The 16,257-nt window shown below is 36.9% G+C and overlaps 1 protein-coding gene across 1 annotated transcript in view; it reads left to right on the top strand.

The window, feature by feature from the left end:
• Window positions 1-10,732: 10,732 nt before the first annotated feature.
• The window catches only part of SLC26A7 (solute carrier family 26 member 7), a 181,502-nt gene continuing 175,977 nt past the window's right edge, over window positions 10,733-16,257 (top strand). Inside the window, exon 1 of the mRNA XM_024760415.1 lies at window positions 10,733-10,925. Within this exon, the coding sequence (XP_024616183.1) occupies window positions 10,733-10,925 (193 nt within the window). The remainder of the gene's footprint in view (window positions 10,926-16,257) is intronic.

The raw sequence follows: 16,257 nt of genomic DNA, 5'->3' as shown, positions 1-16,257 counted from the left end.
TGAGTGTTATTGTTCCTAGAAATAGGAGAGCTGAAGCAGCAGTCATAGGTCCACAATAATGCACTTCTAAGAAAGTGAATTTCTAGCACTGTATGGGATAATTCTTTCTTGGTATCATCAGATCTTTTCAAGTCAAGCTGTGTCCCCAGCCATAGTTTATTTTACTTACTGTTTATCAATTGTTGGTCAGAAATGAGAAGGAGCTTTTACTAATCCTCAGTGAACTGCTGTTCTTTATTTTTTCTTTCCTTTTTTCTCCCTCCTTTCTCCTTCCTTCTTTCCTTTCTTTTTCAGTTCAGTCTGCTATAACAAAAAATATCATAGACTGGGTGGCTTAAACAACAGATATTTATTTCTCACATTTCTGAAGACTTGGAAGCCCAAGATCAAGACACCAGGAAATTCTATATCTGGTGAGGACCTCTTCCTGGCTTGTAGATTGCCAGTTCCTTGCTGTATCTTCACATGACTGAGAGAGCAAGCTCTAGTCTCTTTCTCTTCTTATAAACACACTAATCCCATCATGGTCTCCACCCTCAAGACACTGTATAAAACTAATTACTTCACAAAAGCCCGACCTTCTAATACCATCTCACTGGTTGTTAGGATTTCAACATAAAAATACTGGGGGGACACAAACCTGCAGTCCATAACACCTTCTGTCTTCCCTCCCTAGCCCCCCTCATCCTTCCCTCCTTTCTCTTTGAAAATGCCTTGGATCCTGGTAAAACATTCATTTGAAAGTACAAGTGATTCTTTTCCCTAGGCATTGTTTTACTTCACTAGAGCTATTTCCTTTTGACCCCTATTATGAGGCAAAATAAGCCACAGAACATAAACTAATGGCAGAAGAAAAAACATGTTAAAGAAACAGATTGTAAAGTGTTATTTAATCCAAAGAGAGCAAAGTAAGTTACGTTAGCAATCAACACTGAGAGCACAGGATTGTGCTCATTTTCTTTACTGGTTGGCCTATCATGAGTAAAATATTAACTGCACTGTTAAGGACTGTAACTGACATATATGTGCATCCACATTTAAATGTAGCAGTTTTTCTAAAATGAACAGCACCATAAAAGCATCAGAGCTTTTTTGGGATAGCACTAAATGAATTAGCCCTGAGAGGTTGTTATGTGTCACAGGGATTAGTATAAAGACTAAAGAGTGGGTATTTTATTTTATTTAAAATTTTTTTATTGGGGTATAGTTGTTTTTATGATGCTGTGTGAGTTTCTACCATACAGCAAAGTGGAGTTCCCTGTGCTAAGCAGCAGGTTTTTTTTTTTTTTTTTAACATCTTTATTGGAGTATAATTTCTTTACAATGGTGTGCTAGTTTCTGCTTTCTAACAAAGTGAATCAGTTATACATATACATGTATCCCCATATCTCCTCCCTCTTGCATCTCCCTCCCACCCTCCCTATTCCACCCCTCTAGGTGGTCAAAAAGCACTGAGCTGATCTCCCTGTGCTATGCGAGCAGATCTCCCTGTGCTATGAGGCTGCTTCCCACTAGCTATCTATTTTACATTTGGTAGTGTATATATGTCCATGTCACTCTCTTACTTCCTCCCAGCTTACCCTTCCCCCTCCCTGTGTCCTCAAGTCCATTCTCTACAACTGCCTCTTTATTCCTGTCCTGCCCCTAGGTTCTTCAGAAGCTTTTTTTTTTTTTTTTAGATTCCATATATATGTGTTAGCATACGGTATTTGTTTTTCTCTTTCTGACTTACTTCACTGTGTATGACAGTCTCTAGGTCCATACACGTCTCTACAAATGCCTCAATTTCATTCCTTTTATGGCTGAGTGTATTCCATTGTATATATGTACCGACCTTTTTTATCCACTTGTCTGTCTATGGACATTTAGATTGCTTCCATGACCTGGCTATTATAAATAGTGCTGCAGTGAACATTGGGGTGCATGTGTCTTTTTGAATTATGGTTTTCCCTGGGTATATGCCCAGTAGTGGGATTGCTGGGTCATATGGTAATTCTATTTTTAGTTTTTGAAGGAACCTTCATACTGTTCTCCATAGTGGCTGTATCAATTTACATTCCCACCAACAGTGCAAGAGGGTTCCCTTTTCTCCACACCGTCTCCAGTATTTATTGTTTCTAGATTATTTGATGATGGCCATTCTGACCACTGTGAGGTGATACCTCATTGTAGTTTTGATTTGCATTTCTCTAATAATTAGTGATGTTAAGCAGCTTTTCATGTGCGTCTTGGCCATCTGTATATCTTCTTTAGAGAAATGACTATTTAGGTCTTCCAACCATTTTTTCATTAGGTTGTTGTTTGTTTTTTATATTGAGCTGCATGAGCTGTTTATATATTTTGGAGATTAACCCTTTGTCCATTGATTCGTTTGCAAACATTTTCTTCCATTAAGAGGGTTTTCTTTACATCTTGTTTATAGTTTTCTCTGCTGTGCAAATGCTTTAAAGTTTCATTAGCTCCCATTTGTTTATTTCTGTTTTTATTTCTACTATACTAGGAGGTGGGTGAAAAAAGATCTTTATAGTGTCCAGTCTTAATTTAGGTTTTTAATCCAGTTTGAGTTTATTTTTGTGTATGGTGTTAGGGAGTGTTCTAATTTCATTTTTTACATGTAGCTGTCTAGTTTTCCCAGCAGCACTTATCGAAGAGACTGTCTTTTCTCCACTGTGTATCCTTGCCTCTTTTGTCATAGCTTAGTTGAGCATAGGTGCGTGGGTTTATCTCTTGGGTTTCTATCCTGTTTCATTGATCTATATTTCTGTTTTTGTGCCAGTACCATATTGTGTGGTATAGTGTGAAGTCAGCGAGTCTGATTCCTCCAGCTCCGATTTTTTTTCTCAAGATTGCTTTGGCTATTCAGGATCTTTTGTGTCTCCATACAGATTTTAAGAATTTTGTTCTAGTTTTGTAAAAAATACCATTGGTAATTTGATAGGGATTGTATTGAATCTGTAGATTGCTTTAGGTACTATAGTCATTTTCACAATATTGATTCTTCCAATCCAAGAACATGGTATATCTCCCCATATATTTGTGTCATCTTTGATTTCTTTCATCAGTGTCTTATTATTTTCTGAGTACAGGTTTTTACCTCCTTAGGTAGGTTTATTCCTAGGTATTTTATTCTTTTTGTTGCAGTGGTAAATGGGATTGTTTCCTTAATTTCTCTTTCTGTTCTTTTGTTGTTAGTGTATAGGAATGCAAGAGATTTCTGTGCATTAATTTTGTATCCTGCAACTTTACCAAATTCATTGATTAGCTCTAGTAGTTTTCTGATGGCATCCTTAGGATTTTCTATCTATAGTATCATGTCATCTGCATCTTGTTCCTGATCTTAGAGGAAATGGTTTCAGTTTTTCACCACTGAGAATGACGTTTGCTGTGGGTTTGCCATAAATGGCCTTTATTATGTTGAGGTAAGTTCCCTCTATGCCTACTTTCTAGAGAATGTTTATCATAAATGAGTGTTGAATTTTGTCCAAAGCCTTTTCTGCATCAAAAGCTTTTTCTGCATGAGATTATCATATGATTTTTATCCTTCAATTTGTTAATATCATGTATCACATTGATTGACCTGCATATATTGAAGAATCCTTGCTTTCCTGGGATAAACCCCATTTGATCATGGTGTATGATCCTTTTAATGTGTAGTTGGATTCTGTTTGCTAGAATTTTGTTGTGGATTTTTGTATCTATGTTCATCAGTGATATTGGCCTGTAGATTTCTTTTTTTGTTATCTTTGTCTGGTTTTGGTATCAGGATAATGGTGGCCTCATAGAATGATGATATTTTTTTTTTTTTCTTTTTTTTTTTTTTTTTTTGCCGTACACGGGCCTCTCACTGTTGTGCCCTCTCCCATTGCAAAGCACAGGCTCCGGATGCGCAGGCTCAGAGGCCATGGCTCACGGGCCCAGCTGCTCCACGGCATGTGGGATCTTCCCGGACCGGGGAACGAACCCGTGTCGCCTGCATCGGCAGGCGGACTCTCAACCACTGCGCCACCAGGGAAGAGCTGTTGGAAGATTTTTAATCACCGTTTCAATTTCATTACTTGTGATTGTTCTGTTCATATATTTTATTTCTTCCTGGTTCAGGCCTGGAAGGTTATATCTTTCTAAGAATTTGTCCATTTCTTCCAGGTTGTCCATTTTATTGGCATTAGTTGCTCGTAATTGTCTCTTATGATGCTCTGTGTTTCTGTGGTGTCCGTTGTAACTTCTCCTTTTTCATTTCTAATTTTATTGATTTGAGTCCACTCCCTCTTTCTTGATGAGTCTGGCTAAAAGTGTATCAATTTTGTTTATCTTCTCAAAGAGCCAGCTTTTAGTTTTATTGATCTTTGCTATTGTTTTCTTTTTTTCTATTTAATTTATTTCTGCTCTGACCTTTATGATTTCTTTCCTTCTACTAACTTTGGGTTCTGTTAGTTCTTCTTTCTCTAGTTCCTTTAGGTGTAATTTTAGATTGTTTATTTGAGATTTTTCTTGTTTCTTGAGGTAGGATTGTATTGCTGTAAACTTCCCTGTTAAAACTGCTTTTACTGCATCCCATAGGTTTTGGATGGTTGTGTTTTCATTGACATTTGTCTCTAGGTATTTTTTGACTTACTCTTTGATTTCTTCAGTGATCTCTTGGCTCTTTAGTAGCATATTGTTTAGCCTCCATGTGTTTGTATTTTTTGACATTTTTTTCCCTGTAATTTATTTCTAATCTTATAGTGTTGTGGTCGGAAAAGATGCTTGATTTGATTTCACTTTTCTTAAATTTACTGAGGCTTGATTTGTGACCCAGGAGGTGATCTATCCTGGAGAATGTTAAATGTACACTTGAGAAGAAAGAGTAATCTGCTGTTTTTGGATGGAATGTCTTATTAATATTGATTACATCTATGTGGTCTATTGTGTCATTTAAAGCTTGTGTTTCCTTATTAATTTGCTGTCTGGATGATCTGTCCATTGGCATAAGTGAGGTGTTAAAATCCCCTGGTATTATTGTGTTACTGTCGTGCTCCCCTTTTATGGCTATTAGCACTTGGCTTATGTATTGAGGTGCTCTTATGTTGGGTGCAGAAATATTTATAACTGTTATATGTTCTTGGATTAATTCCTTGATCATTATATAGTGTCCTTCCTTGTCTCTTGTAACATTCTTTATTTTAAAGTCTATTTTACCTGATATGAGTATTGCTACTCCAGCTTTCTTTTGATTTCTGTTTGTATGGAATATATTTTTCCATCCCCTCACTTTCAGTCTGTATGTGTCTGTAGGTCTGAAATGGGTCTCTTGTAGACAGCATACATATGGGTCTTGTTTTTGTATCCATTCAGCCAGTCTGTGTCTTTTGTTTGGAGCATTTAATGCATTCACACTTTAGGTAATTATTGATATGTATGTTCCTATTACCATTTTCTTAATTGTTTTCGGTTTGTTTTTGTAGGTCCTTCTCTCCTCTTGTGTTTCTCACTTAGAGAAGTTCTTTTGGCATTTGTTGTAGAGCTGGTTTGGTGGTGCCGAATTCTTTTAGCTTTTGCTTGTCTGTAAAGCTTTTGATATCTCTGTAGAATCTGAATGAGATCCTTGCTGGGTAGAGTAATCTTGGTTGTAGATTCTTCCCTTTCTTCACTTTAAATACATCATGCCACTCCCTTCTGGCTTGCAGAGCTTCTGCTGAGAAATCAGCTGATTACCTTTTGGGAGTTCCCTTGTATGTATTTTTTCATTTTTCCCTTGACTTTAGTTTTTGTCAATTTGATTACTATGTATCTTGGTGCATTTCTCCTTGGGTTTATGCTGCCTGGGACACTCTGCACTTCCTGGACTTGGGTGGCTATTTCCTTTCCCATGTTAGGGAAGTTTTCAACTATAATTCTCTTCAAATATTTTCTCGGGTTCTCTCTCTCCTCCTTCTGGGACCCCTATAACGTGAATGTTGGTGCATTTAATGTTGTCCCAGATGTCTCTTAGGCTGTCTTCATTTCTTTTCATTATTTTTTCTTTATTCTGTTCTGTAGCAGTTATTTCCACCATTCTGTCTTCCAGGTCACTTATCTGTTCTTTTGCCTCAGTTATTCTGCTATTGCTTCCTTCTAGTGTAGTTTTCATTTCAGTTTTTGTATTGTTCATCTCTGTTTGTTCTTTAATTCTTCTAAGTCTTTGTTAAACATTTCTTGCATCTTCTCAATCCTTGCATCCATTCTTTTTCTGAGGTCCTGGATCATCTTCACTATCATGATTCTAAATTCTTTTTCTGGAAGTTTGCCTATCTCCACTTCATTTAGTTGTTTTTCTGGGGTTTTATCTTGTTCCTTCATCTGTGACATAGTCCTCTGCCTTTTTATTTTTCCTATCTTTCTGTGATGGTGGTTTTCGTTCCACAGGCTTTGGGACTGTAGTTCTTCTTGCTCCTTCTGTCTGTCCTTTGGTAAACAGTGGGTATTTTAAATAGCAGATCTTGGCTCAATTATGAATAGAAAAAAATGTTCTAACAATTAGAATGTCTGAAAATTGGAAAAAGCTATTTTTCTAAGCTTGTCAATTACAGCCATTAGAAGAATTAAAACATAGGTTGGATTCAGGGCTAGGCCAGCCTATATGACATTTTAAGCAAATTGTGAAAAAGGTACCATATCTACTGGATGAGTTAATTAAAGTTGCTCCCTCTGTGTTGATGTATCACCATGTCAGCTACATGACTTAGTAGAACATGGATTCAGTTTCAGCCACTACTTACCTACTCAGATAGGAAACTTTTGCAATGTCCTCTTATTAGGAATGCTGTAGATCAACTTCTTGAAGTAGGCTTGAGTTTGGAGTTAATGCCCTCTAATATTTATAAGTCTACCTTTCCAAGTGTAATGTGAATATAAATCACTGCTTTAGGTGTTCTGGTCTCCACATAGACCACATTCAAAGAAGCATAATGTCACAATAAAAAGTAATGTGAGAAGAATTTCAGTCTTTACTAGTGTTTCTCAAAAACTATTAAATGTGATCCAGTTTCTAGTGCACAACTTTTCTTAAAATGTTTTTCTTTAACATTTTTCTTCATTTGTGCCTGGCTCAGTTCTCTCTTTTTTCATAATTGCTCCAGAGCAATTTTCCTGTCACACACTAACCCTCTAAAACTCTCTCTGAAACTCCTGTCCATGAGGTTTTCTCTCTTTTGTCTCATCTCTTTCTTCTTCTGCATTTATTCTAGTTTTTCCCCTCCACATTCTTCATATTCTATAAGAGAAAGGAATCATGTTGAAAAAGATAGGATTTTCCTCATATTATGAAAGAATATGGAGAGTTTGAGCAAGTAAAAACAGAAACTCTCCTTATTTTTTCCACTACTATCTCCAACTCTCTTTCTATCTCTACCTATTTTCCTGATTCTTTAACAGCACAGTCTGGAAACTAGGCTGAGATAGATTAAATGATTCTTTGGTAATTTCAAGAGTAGGGACATTCATATGTTAATACTTACTGAGTAGATCCTATGTCTGCAGAACCTTCCATTAGATCCTGAGGAAAGAGGCAAAACAGGTTATGTGAATAATCCCTACTCACACGGAATTTACAGTTTCATGAGCCAGACTGGTTAAAATCACATGCAATAAATTTCGAGGAAGAATATCAATAGACAGTGAAAATGACTATAGCTGTATACCCGTGAATAGCCTGGTTACCTGGATCTTGGGTGTTCAGCAAGAACAGAACTGTGGGGAAGCAAGGGAAATTTTCATGGAAGAGGTAAGTATTGAGTAAATGTTTAGACAAGGAAAAAACCATGGAACTAGGGAAATTAGTATAGAGGTAAACTGAAGAGTCAGTGTGCAGCAGATAGCAAGTATACTAACCTGCTAGAACACAGGGTCTAGGCAAGGTGGGAAGCCTTTTTTCTCACTGGGAATGCAACTCTCCATCCTTTGAGCACCCATAACACTCATTGTGTGACTTGATTGTTAGTTTATCCTATTCTGCCTTTTTCTATTTCCTTCATTAAATAACCCCTAGAAAATAGACAATATCTTCCCCTCCCCCATCCTTCTATCGCATTTCCCACAGTCTAGCAAAATGTGATTCATCAATAAATAGTTGCTGATTTAAATAGAGTTGATATGTAGTTAGAGGAGGGATAGAGATGTGGAGAAAGGGTCACATGCTTGTGCTACTGAGTTTAAGTGTAGTATTGGAAATCACTGGAAGTTCTAACATGTCAGGGATGTGATCAAAATATTTTAGGAAAAAGAATTTTTCTGTTGTTCTACATGGGAGGTGGAAGATAAGTTCAACTTTTTATTTGCATAGGTGTTACCTGGACATTTGGGAAGAGATATCTTATATAGATGACATGTAGTACTGAACTTTAAACTAATTTTAGCCATTGAAACTTTTGAATAAATATGTTTACTCTTGAATTTTATGGGCTGGGTAAAGTGCTCTAAGAGTATCGTGGGTGTGAATAAATTTTTTCACAAAGGATTTTTGGTATTGCTGGTTATAATCAATCCTACTCTTGATACCATGCTTTGGAGTGAGATTTTGGCATGTTTTAAATAATGTCTAAGCACATGGAGTTGGAAGAAAACCTGGAGTTGTAATTCCAGATTTATATTTAACAAAATATTTTTAGGAAAGATTTACTGTGACTTTTAGGAGTTTTATCTCTTTTATTGAGAGACTACAGAACTATTTTATCAAACTAATTTCTTTTCCCTCCTGGTCTTAGGATGTTGTAGAACAATTTCTGGCACTAATATGATTAGATATTTCTATATAGATTCATCTTCAATTCTAAAAATTCTATTCATGTGAATTCTTTGTTACTAACATTGAACACAGATTTTTTTTTTACATGATTGAAATTACACAAATCATAGTTGTTGATTGGTGATTTCAGTATTTAAGCTTTCAATTATTCTTCTCATTTTGTTAACATGGATTTGAATTTTTCACCTAGATATGTTTAGAAAAAAAATCTTTACTCTTTATTTTGACTATAAAAGTAATAATACTCAGTTTATATACAGCTTCTGTATTTCTTTGTTTATGTAATGAGTAGAGTATATAAAACAAAGTTAGATTGTTATTTGTGAAGAAAAAGCAACATAGCATCTCTATTAAAGGTGGATTTCCTTATCTGATGAGTCTACCTCTGACACCAGAAGAATAGGGCTAAAATACTACAACTGAGTCTCTGATGGGACTCCAAATCTAAATTAATGAAAGGTTCATAAATGTAACATATGTAAACAATTGGAAAAACACAAAGCAAATTCTATTCTGTACACATGAATAAAGTGTACATATATCACTACATGTTTAGGATTCAATGGATTTATAAAAAGAGAGGTATTTTTGCACAGATAGAAAGCCAGTGATGTCATTTTGGGAAGACTGAAAGAGTAGATCTTCACCTTAATTTAAAAACAATGGGAAAAAAGTACAGCAGGGAATCTTGGAGGTAGCCAAGGTGTCCAAGTACTTCGTTATTCTAAAGACTTCCAGAAAACAGATCTCTACTCTCTGGACAAATAGGCATTAAAAGGGCTCCAGCAAACTCTATACATGGTATTCTTTTCCTTAACTTCACAATTTTAGTTAATATATTGGCTTTTTGGTTTAATTCGAATGGCACAGCTCATAAATGCAGGCTTTTTATTCTGGGGGCTGGGCCTTACAATCATAAAATAAAGGTCTTTGACAGCCTGACTGTTCCATTATGAAATGTAACATCCTTTTTAAAATAGAGAAACCCCCCAAAAGTCATGTGAAAAGAGGCCAGAATCATAAAAAATATTGGGGACATTTCAAACAGTAGTATGAACCATATGTCATTCCTCAGAAATTTCGGTTACAAGAGCACGAGTGTGAGAATTATATAATTGGAAAAATAGAGAAAACTGAATGAACAATTCAGAGACAGGAAATAACTGTTGCCACAAATAATTGTTCATTGTATGCATATTTTCTTAGCCCATGAAATGAAATTTCAGTTTGTTTATGAGAACTGGCTATTCTGTTCCCAGACTGGGCAGTGGCTGTCTAAATGTTTCTGTATGAATGAAAATCTCGTCTCCTAGGCAAAAAAAAAATAAAGACATTTAGCAATGCCTCTTACGTTTCTGAATGTTTTAGAACTGGTAGTTGTTTGATACGTTGAAAATATACACTCCCCAAAGAAGTAAATCTAGATTCTCTGAATACATTTTGCATGGCAAACCTCTCTGGCAATTTTATGGTTTTGCATAGCTTGTAGGGAGAGAGGGGAATAGCTAAATGCGTCCTGGGTTCATTAGCATAACCCAGCCCACTTCCAACACATGCCCAGAACTACCTCATTAGCTGCTGGGATTTAAGCCAAAGCATAAGACTACAGTGAATATAAGGGGAATTACTGGCAAGAGAACTCTACATCAACTTAATACTGAATCCATTACTTTTCCAAGATGAGAAAAATATTATACTAATAGGGACCATTTCTCCATCTCATTCAAATAAGAATTCAAGGTTTTAGTCTGTATCTTTCATCTAGCATAATTAGCTGTACCATAATAACACATACAGCCTGGCTGCATATATTTAAGTGTTGTCTCTCTCCCTCTTTCTTTTATTGATTTATTTTCTGGATTGCTTTGACATTGTAAACCACAGACGAGTTGGAGCCTGGCATTGAAAGGAGGTGTTCTGCAACGACTTTTTTCTTGTTTTAAGAAGTTTACTTCTACAAGAGGTAATCTGAAAATGACAGGGGCAAAGAGAAAAAAGAAAAGTGTGCTCTGGAGCAAGATGAATATGCCCCACTGTGAAGACTTTAAACAGTGCTGTAGAAGGCGGCTACCTATTTTGGAATGGGCAACACATTATAATCTGAAAGAAAACTTGCTTCCAGACACTGTGTCTGGGATAATGCTGGCAGTTCAACAGGTGACACAAGGTAATGTACTGCATTTGATTTTCCTGTTTTATGCAGAATAGATATCACTTTGCTTTCTTGGAAGAGTATTGTGACCTAAGATCTACTAATGAAACGTATTTTAATTAACTTTGGGGGAATAAACACATTGAATAACTGTATACAAATGTTCTCCTAGTTGTCTTTTATTTTTGCTATTTTTTGATACCTAATAAGCATCAAACCAAATTTTTAATGGCATTATATATTTGCAATGTTAAAATTCATACTATATGAGTAAAGATCAATAATTTCAGTAATTGTGGGAGAATGAGTTTTTATAGTTTGACCTTGCTGATACAGCTTCCTACTTAAGCTGAATCAAGCTATAAAATATCTCCTGGCTTGAACAAGTCATTTGTAAACCTAATTAGCAGCATACAATTACCTTTGTAGTCTTGAGAGTTGCTATAAGCAAGGAGTAGACCTTTCTGTACATAAAGGAGGCTCTTTGCCAAGATCATTATTTGCAAAGAGAATCCTGTGTGTCCTTAGAGCTTACGTTTTCACATGCCGATTTAATTCTGTATCACATTACATACTGTTTGTTTCTCAATACGAAATTTAAACTGTTGAGAAGTCTGATTTTAACTTTCCCAAAGCAGATTATAAATGATATTCTGGATTTAGATAGATGTTTCTCTTGGTGAAAGCTCTTAGGTAACTAGTGTGCATACAGTGTATGATCATGTATGTGTTTTTTGTGTGTGTATTTTCCTGAAAGGTATATTCATTGTATTTTTAAAAATTAATTCAGGTAATAATTTTCTACCTATAGCAAGAAAAGGAACTGATTTTTTCAGCCTTGAGAATTTGTAAAATATTCCTTGGCACAGACTCTGTAGATTTATATTTTTTTGCAGTTTTACTACCTCCCTGGCTTGAAATATTATTCATACCATTAAATTATAAGCACTTTTATAACTGAATTATTCTGTAGCTGGAACAAACTGGTTTATGTGTTTCTGTTTTTAGTATGATTAGGAACATCTGCACTGGTGGCTTTACTTTAAGATCCATAATACTATCATACTTTCTGGGATTCCATTTCCCTGAATAGTCTTCTATTATATTTTTAATGACCATTTTGCCAAAAGCAAAGCATAGTAGTCTTTCATAAAAATGCAAAGTAAATAGCAGGTTAAGGCATTTTTTAGGATTGTATTTATTGAACTTTAAAATCGAAATGAAACACTACCATGAACTTTGAAACTAAGGTGATGAGCTTACAAGGACTTTGTCACCAGATAGTTTCAGTATATTTTATAAATTTATTTTGCTTTAATTTATTGTAAAGTGAAAGAAAAATATATTTCTAAAACTAAATATTTTTCATCTTTGTTAAATATCAGGTTAATAAGAAAATTTGGGGATATGATAAAGATACCTGTGATACATCATTAGCATTATCATTTATGTGTCTTTGGTAGTTAATTGTATGGCTTTTCTTTGGATATAAATATTGAGGGGTTTTGTTTTATGAGTCATGCATTTCACTGGTTATGAAGAAATATGTTACCAGCCCCCGACTGATGAGAAGCACAAAGCTTACTCAGCCCTTGTGTCTTGGAAGTTATGTATCTGGCTCTTGGTTCTCTTGGAAGGCTCCCAGTGATTGGGCAAGGAAGCTACACTGCTAGAAAGAACTTAAAGGTTTTTGTTGGTGTATGGACAGACTAATTCTTCTAAAAGTACTTTAAAAACAATTCTCTCAAACTTTCTCATGCTTACTCACTATGGGTAAATATCATAAGCTACCATTTGTTGTAAGGGGCATTGTTGTAAATCCCTTATATACATTATCTTACCCTATCATGACAAAATCCCAAATGATAGCAGTCCTCCATTTTCCATATGAGAAAGTGGAAGCTTAGACAAGTAAATAATTTTTCCTGGACTTCATGCCTGATAAGTGATAGAGTCAGGACTTGATTCCAAAGCTAACACTCAACATTTTATGCTTTATACTCTACACTGCCAACATAACTAGACTTTTTCATAAAACCAATGTTATTAGTAATAGAAGGCATTTCTTTGGAAAGGTGCAAACATCCTTTCCTTTAAACTACCTTTGCATTTAGGTTTCACCCCTGTAGTTTTTAGACTCAAAGGCAGAGTGACAAGGGAAATAACTACAGTAGAACATGGAGTAAGGAAGGCACTTAGATATCATTACCTGCTATTCATGTGAATACAGTATTGGCAATCATTATCAACTCCATTTCTTTAGGAAAAATTAGAAGAAAGAAGGGGTAATTTTTGCTCTTGCATCATAATGCAAACAGTAGAAACAAAGATCTGATTTTACTCTACCAGTCTTTGAAGCAGCTTTTCAGTTATTCAACATAGTTGAATTACATGAAATTGTTGAATTCAATGTTTTTTAACCTACAAATACAAAAAATTATATAATTCAATCCAGTAGTTGTTTTTAATTCTTCTTTCTCTAGAAATGCATTTAAAATTAAGGTTAAAGGAAACTAACATTTGAGTCTTTTCTATATGTCAAATACCAAGGAGCCATTTTAAATTACTTTATTAAAGATTTCCTAGTTGTTAAATATAGACACTTGTCAGTCATCATCATAATTGATTCCTCTGTAGTATTTTCTGTGTTGACTATAGCCTTTCTAAAACCATTTCTTCTCTTGGGTTTTAGACACTGCTCTTCTGTTTACATTCTGCTACCTCTCTGGCCTTCTCTTATTATGAGCCTTTGCAGATTTTGCTTCCTACTCTATCTACCCATTAAACATTAGTGTCCTGGAGACTTAAACACTGGGCCTTCTTCTCTGAAAATGAATGCCTTAGGCTATTTCATCTGCATCAGAGGCTCTAAACACCTTAACTGTACTATTGAAACTTTCTTCTCAGCCCGAGATCCACATCTTCAACTATACAAACCTAGAATCTCCTAAAAGCACTTCAAAGGCAACGCTAGTCTTCTAAAAGAAACAAACTGAATGATGCCACCATCCTAACCAGAATTATTATAATAAATAATAACAGTAATTTTTAGACGCAAAAGAACACTTGACATATATACAAAACTGAGGCTTATAGAGAATAAATAACTTGCTTAAAGTCACACAGTAAATGAGTTAGAAGATATAGGATTTTAACCCAAGTGGTCTGGCTCCAGGGACTATGTTCTCACCTTTGTACCAGACTACCTCTCACAGAGTCTCAAGTCATTCTCAACTCTTCCCTCTCTTTTGCTACTCTACCATCTAGTGTACAATCAACCACCAGGTTCTGTTGTTTCTATTCCCTAAATATCTTTCCAAACTAGTAGTCTTACTTCATGTTCCCGGCTACTGCCCTAGTTCACTGACCTACTGAAATCATCATCTTGTGGGTCTTCATTCTCTACTCTATCTCCTCCTGTAGGCCATTCCATACTGTAGCTGGAATGATCATAAAAATCTAAACATCAATTCCCTGTTCATAATTCTTCAGTGACCCTCTGTTTCCTCTAGGATAAAAGCCTGATTCTTCAGAATAATCTATTAGATCATTAATAATCTGGGCCTCTTAATGCAAAGTTCTACTCAAAGAGATCTTTCCTCTGAGAATTCCTCCCAATCTCCTGGGAAAGATGTATGTTTTCTTACCTCCTACTCCCTTTGTACTTTTTACATATCTCTATGATAGGCCTTATCAGATTGCATTGTAATCTTTTGGTACAACTCTTTATGCACTGGTGGGTAAGCTTTGGAAAGAATGTCTTAATCTTTATATTTTTGCCGACTTGTACCTGGTGCATCAACATAGGTTTTCAGTAACATAGGTTTTCAGTAAATGTTTCTCCATATCATTAAATAAACAGTTTAGCTCCTGAAGCCTCTGATTGTTCTATGGTAACATGCTGCCACTCTAGGAAAGAAATTAAATTTAAATTAATTCTTATGTCTTCAAAATAAATGTAATAAAGATATGATAGTAAAAATTACATAAAAATGTGAGTAATTAATTTCTTCCAATTTCCCTTACTTCCCTGAATTTATAAACTTATAGCCCACCAGACAAATCTGGTAAAAGATTTGTCTGTGTTTCCTTCGTCCCAGTGTTTAATTTTTCTCCAACATTAACCCATCTGTATAGTTCATATGAAAATCTAGGTGCCTGGCTTCTCTTGAAAAAGGGAAGTACATGGCCATAAGAGGCCCATGTTCCCATGTGGTAAAAACCTGCTCACTCCCCCTGTGGACAGGGCATGTGCTTTGTATTTTGCTACAGTTTCCACCATACACACATCTGCTGTCACGCTTCCTCCTAGTATCCCTATTATCTGCCTATCCCTATGAGTGTCTGAATTTGTATCCCCTGCCAAGACACTTTCTAACATGTTTTGTTGAAATACCTTGAACTCATTCTTGAATAAAACCTTTAAAAGAGAATACGTAAGACTAGGCTCTTAACTTAAATCCGCACAACTTTTAGGTCTGTGGACTTGCATGAATATATTCTAATATACTTCATTTCTTTTCTTGTTTTTCTTTTGTTTTTAATCTTTTTCTTTCTCTGTTTTTCCTTTTTTTCTTTTTCAAAGAGCAGGCGCTGGGCCCCACTGCAGGCAGGCGCACCCATCCGGGGAAGGCCAGAGGTTCTTCCCACGTGCTCTGGCACTCGCCACAGTGGCCACTGCACTTGGGAGGGGCAGCAGCTGGGGGGTCCGGTACCCCAAGGCTCCCTCTCAGATAGCTAGAGAAGGCTTTCTCACCGAGGGCACGTCGTCTCCCACCCATCGTCTTCCCTTCGGGCCCACGGAGGCGCTCCACGAGACGCCAGTCCTTGACTGGGCGGAGGAGCAGGGGCTGCTGCAGTATGGGTAGGCACACGGCCCACAGCAGCGTTCACGGTCAGGGCCGGGGCACGACCTGTGTTGCTCTCAGTCTCGTCCAGCGGGCTCTTGAAGGGGGGAGCACGACCGAGAAGCGTGACAGCCTCCCCTCTCGCAGGCCCTGTCCCACCATGATCAACCCCACGCCTGCCTACGACCCCCACAAAGGGGCACACGTGGCGTTCGCCCGGCCAAAGTCAGTCTCCCCAGGGCACACCGCAAGAGGACGACCACGATGAGGTGGCACCTAGCTCCACCGAGGGGTGGGGGACAGGCACACCTCTCTTACCGTCTCGAACCCCCCAAGAGAGCTGCTCATGGGACACACCACCGTGGCGGGGACCAGAGGAGCGCGCTGGGAAAGGGAAATGACACCACCGCTCGGCCTCAGGCACCTGAGGGATGACCTGGAGCGCTCCAGGGGCACCACAGAGGGTCCGGAGAGGCACGCTCAGGCACCGACAGGGGTGC

Source organism: Neophocaena asiaeorientalis, unplaced genomic scaffold (genome assembly GCF_003031525.2).
Source record: "Neophocaena asiaeorientalis asiaeorientalis breed wild unplaced genomic scaffold, Neophocaena_asiaeorientalis_V1.1 scaffold320, whole genome shotgun sequence".
NCBI classification, from domain to species: Eukaryota; Metazoa; Chordata; class Mammalia; order Artiodactyla; family Phocoenidae; genus Neophocaena; species Neophocaena asiaeorientalis.
The sequence above is the reverse complement of the archived record's forward strand: the minus strand, read 5'-3'. Positions and strand labels throughout refer to the sequence as shown.